Raw genomic sequence first — 2,842 nt, forward strand, 5'->3', positions numbered from 1 at the left:
GGATTACAGGTGTGAGCCACTGCGCCCAGCCAACCAGTGGATTTTTAACAACACAAACCTGATGCTCGGTTCTGGGTTCTAATCTTGGTTCTGTGCCTTAGTTCCTGTGTGACACAGGCCCGATGCTTAACTTCTCTGTTTTTCGGGGCCCTCTTTTGAAACAAATCCAACAGCAGCAGAGCGTTGTTAGAGACATTTGCTGACAAAAACGCAGCAATCATGATGCTTTCACCAAAGTTGGGCTTCAGGAAGCACCGCTCCAGCACTTTTTAGTAGATACGGATGACTCAGCCCGGGAGGGAATCAGACCCTCCGCCGAGAAATGCTTAGAGTGGGGAACCACTGCCAACCCTCCTCCCTTGTTTTTTAGAAAAGACACTAAATATGTCCCGAGTTTGTCAGTCATCCTCCAGCTCTTCTAACAAGATTTAAGACCGAGAGGCAGTGGAGTGGGGTGGTAATGAACTTGGACCATAAAGTCAAACCAGACACACGTCCCAGCCCTGCTGCCCGCTAGCTGTGTGACCTTGAGCTTGTCATCTGTCGAAGGCGGATTCTCATACCTCAAAGTTCAGGTGAGGATTAAATGAGAATGGAACACAGAAACAGTGCTTCGAATGGTGTTAGCATGTGCTATGTGCTATGTGTGTGTTTGCTGTCATTTTCATCGTTGTTAAAGACATGGATGCCCCTGGCATTTCCAGGGGCTTCTCTGGGATTGTAGTTCTATTCTAACCCCTTCAAGTTTCCAAGCAACCAAGCTCATCGTGGAGAAAGGGACTGCTGAGCTGGTACCCTCTCCTATGTGCTTTTCCGTGTGGTGACCAGAGAGGGTCCTTACCTCCAGGATATTGTAGCGGGAGTTGTCACAGTAGTCGCGGACACCAATCTCTGTGCCCATGTACCAGCCACTGAAGGGACAGGCGCTGAACTCCAGGCCGCCAATCTCCAGGAGCATGTTGGACACGGCAGGGAGGCCGTACCACTTCAGCCCCAGGTCCTTGAACCACTCAAACCTGCAGGGAGTAACAGGGCCCAGCTCACCTGGAGCAGCTGTCTCATGGGCGGGACACCTTGAATCTAGAGATGCTGAAATGCCAAGGATTGAGTGGGACTGACAAGGTCAGAATACAGTTCCTGGGCCCTGCTTCAGATCTGTGCAATCACAGGTTCTGCAGCTGGGGCCTGAGAATGTACATTGTTAACATATTTCTCAGGTGTTTCGGATGGATATCCAGGCCTGGAAACTACTGCCTTAGGCTGCTGTTTCTCTCCCAAACCCACCCTAAAAGTGAGTCCAGGAGAAAGTGTGCAGACCTCTCTCCTGCTTCCCTGACTGAGCACCCTCCTACCCTCAAGGCCTTTGCACAGGCAGCCCCTTCCTCCTGGGATCTTCTCTCTTCCTTCTGTGCTTTCAGTTCTTACTCATACTTTAATTTGCAGCTAAAATCATGCTTATTCTGGAAAGCCTTCCCTGAGGCCCAGCTGGTCAGGGGATTTCATCCTAGGTACCATACATTTCCTTTGCAGCACTTTATTAAAATTAAGTGGTTATTTGAGTAATTATGTGTATAAGCACTTCTTGTCATTGAGATCATAAGCACCATGGGGGCAGGGATTGAGTCAGCCCCCAATGCCGGGCCTGCATGGGGAACAATGAACTGTGTTGGATGAGCCAATAAGTGAATGAATAAACGTAGAGGCTACATTTCACCAAGGAACTGGGTGAATTCCCAGATATCAGGCAGTGTCAGGAGCCTCAGCACACCTGCTCCCTCTCCAAGGCTGGGGCTAGGGTGAGGCAGGTGTGGCACTATCCTTGGGTGTAAAATTTAAGTGGGGGGAGCTATTAGGTTGGTGCAAAAGTTGTTGTGGTTTTGCAATTACTTATGAACCAATCTAATAGTTTCTCCCTCTTAAGTTTACTTTTGCCATTCAAAGTAATGGCAAAAACCACAATTACTTTTGCATCAACCTAATAAAAACTCAATAATATCAGTGCTATTATTTATCTATACAACATTTTAAATTAATGCAACATTTAAAAAATCAAAATGAATGTAGATATATGATGAACAATAATGTAGGATTCCACCCTACCTTTGTATGATACCTCGTTCATCTCACCCTAATCTCAATCCTGAGCTGGATCCTATCTTTATTGAAAATGTTGATATATTGTTCATCATGTGCTTTTTTTTTTTAAAAAAAAATTAACTTTGAGACCAGAAACTATAAAACTACTAGAAGAAAACATCAGGGAAATGCTTCAGGATATTGGTCTGGGAAAGGATTTTATGAATAGGACCTCAAAAGCACAGGCAAAAAAGCAAAAATAAACACACAGGATTATATTAAACTAAAAAAATGTCTGCAGAGCAAAGAAACAAGCAACAGAGTGAAAAGACAACCTAAAGAATGGGAGAACATATTTGAAAACTATTCATCTACCAAGGGATTAATATCCAGAATATACAAGGAACTCAAACATTTCAAAAGCAAAAACCCCAAACAATTGGATTAAAAAATGGGCACTTGCTCTGAACAGACATTTCTCCAAAGAAGACAGATAACCAGCAAATACAGGAAAAAATGCTCAACATCACTCATCATCAGGGACATGCAAATGAAACCCACAATGAGATAATATCTTATCGCAGTTAGGACGGCAATTATAAAAAGACAAAAAATAACAAATGCTGGTGAGGTTGCAGAGAAAAGGGAACTCTTAAACACTGTTGGTGGGAATATAGGAGTATGCAGAACTGTACGGCAGATCCTCAAAAAACTGCAAATAGAACTACCACAAGATCCAGCAATCCCATCAGTGGGCACTTATCCA

The 2,842-nt window shown here is 44.3% G+C and overlaps 1 protein-coding gene across 1 annotated transcript in view; it reads right to left on the reverse strand.

The window, feature by feature from the left end:
* NOS1 (nitric oxide synthase 1 (neuronal)) overlaps nt 1–2,842 on the reverse strand; it is a 143,462-nt gene that overhangs the window by 63,688 nt on the left and 76,932 nt on the right. Inside the window, exon 9 of the mRNA XM_011964544.1 lies at nt 842–1,016. Coding sequence (XP_011819934.1) covers nt 842–1,016 — 175 coding nt within the window. The remainder of the gene's footprint in view (nt 1–841; nt 1,017–2,842) is intronic.

This window comes from Mandrillus leucophaeus, unplaced genomic scaffold (genome assembly GCF_000951045.1).
Source record: "Mandrillus leucophaeus isolate KB7577 unplaced genomic scaffold, Mleu.le_1.0 Scaffold7, whole genome shotgun sequence".
In the NCBI taxonomy this organism is placed as follows: Eukaryota; Metazoa; Chordata; class Mammalia; order Primates; family Cercopithecidae; genus Mandrillus; species Mandrillus leucophaeus.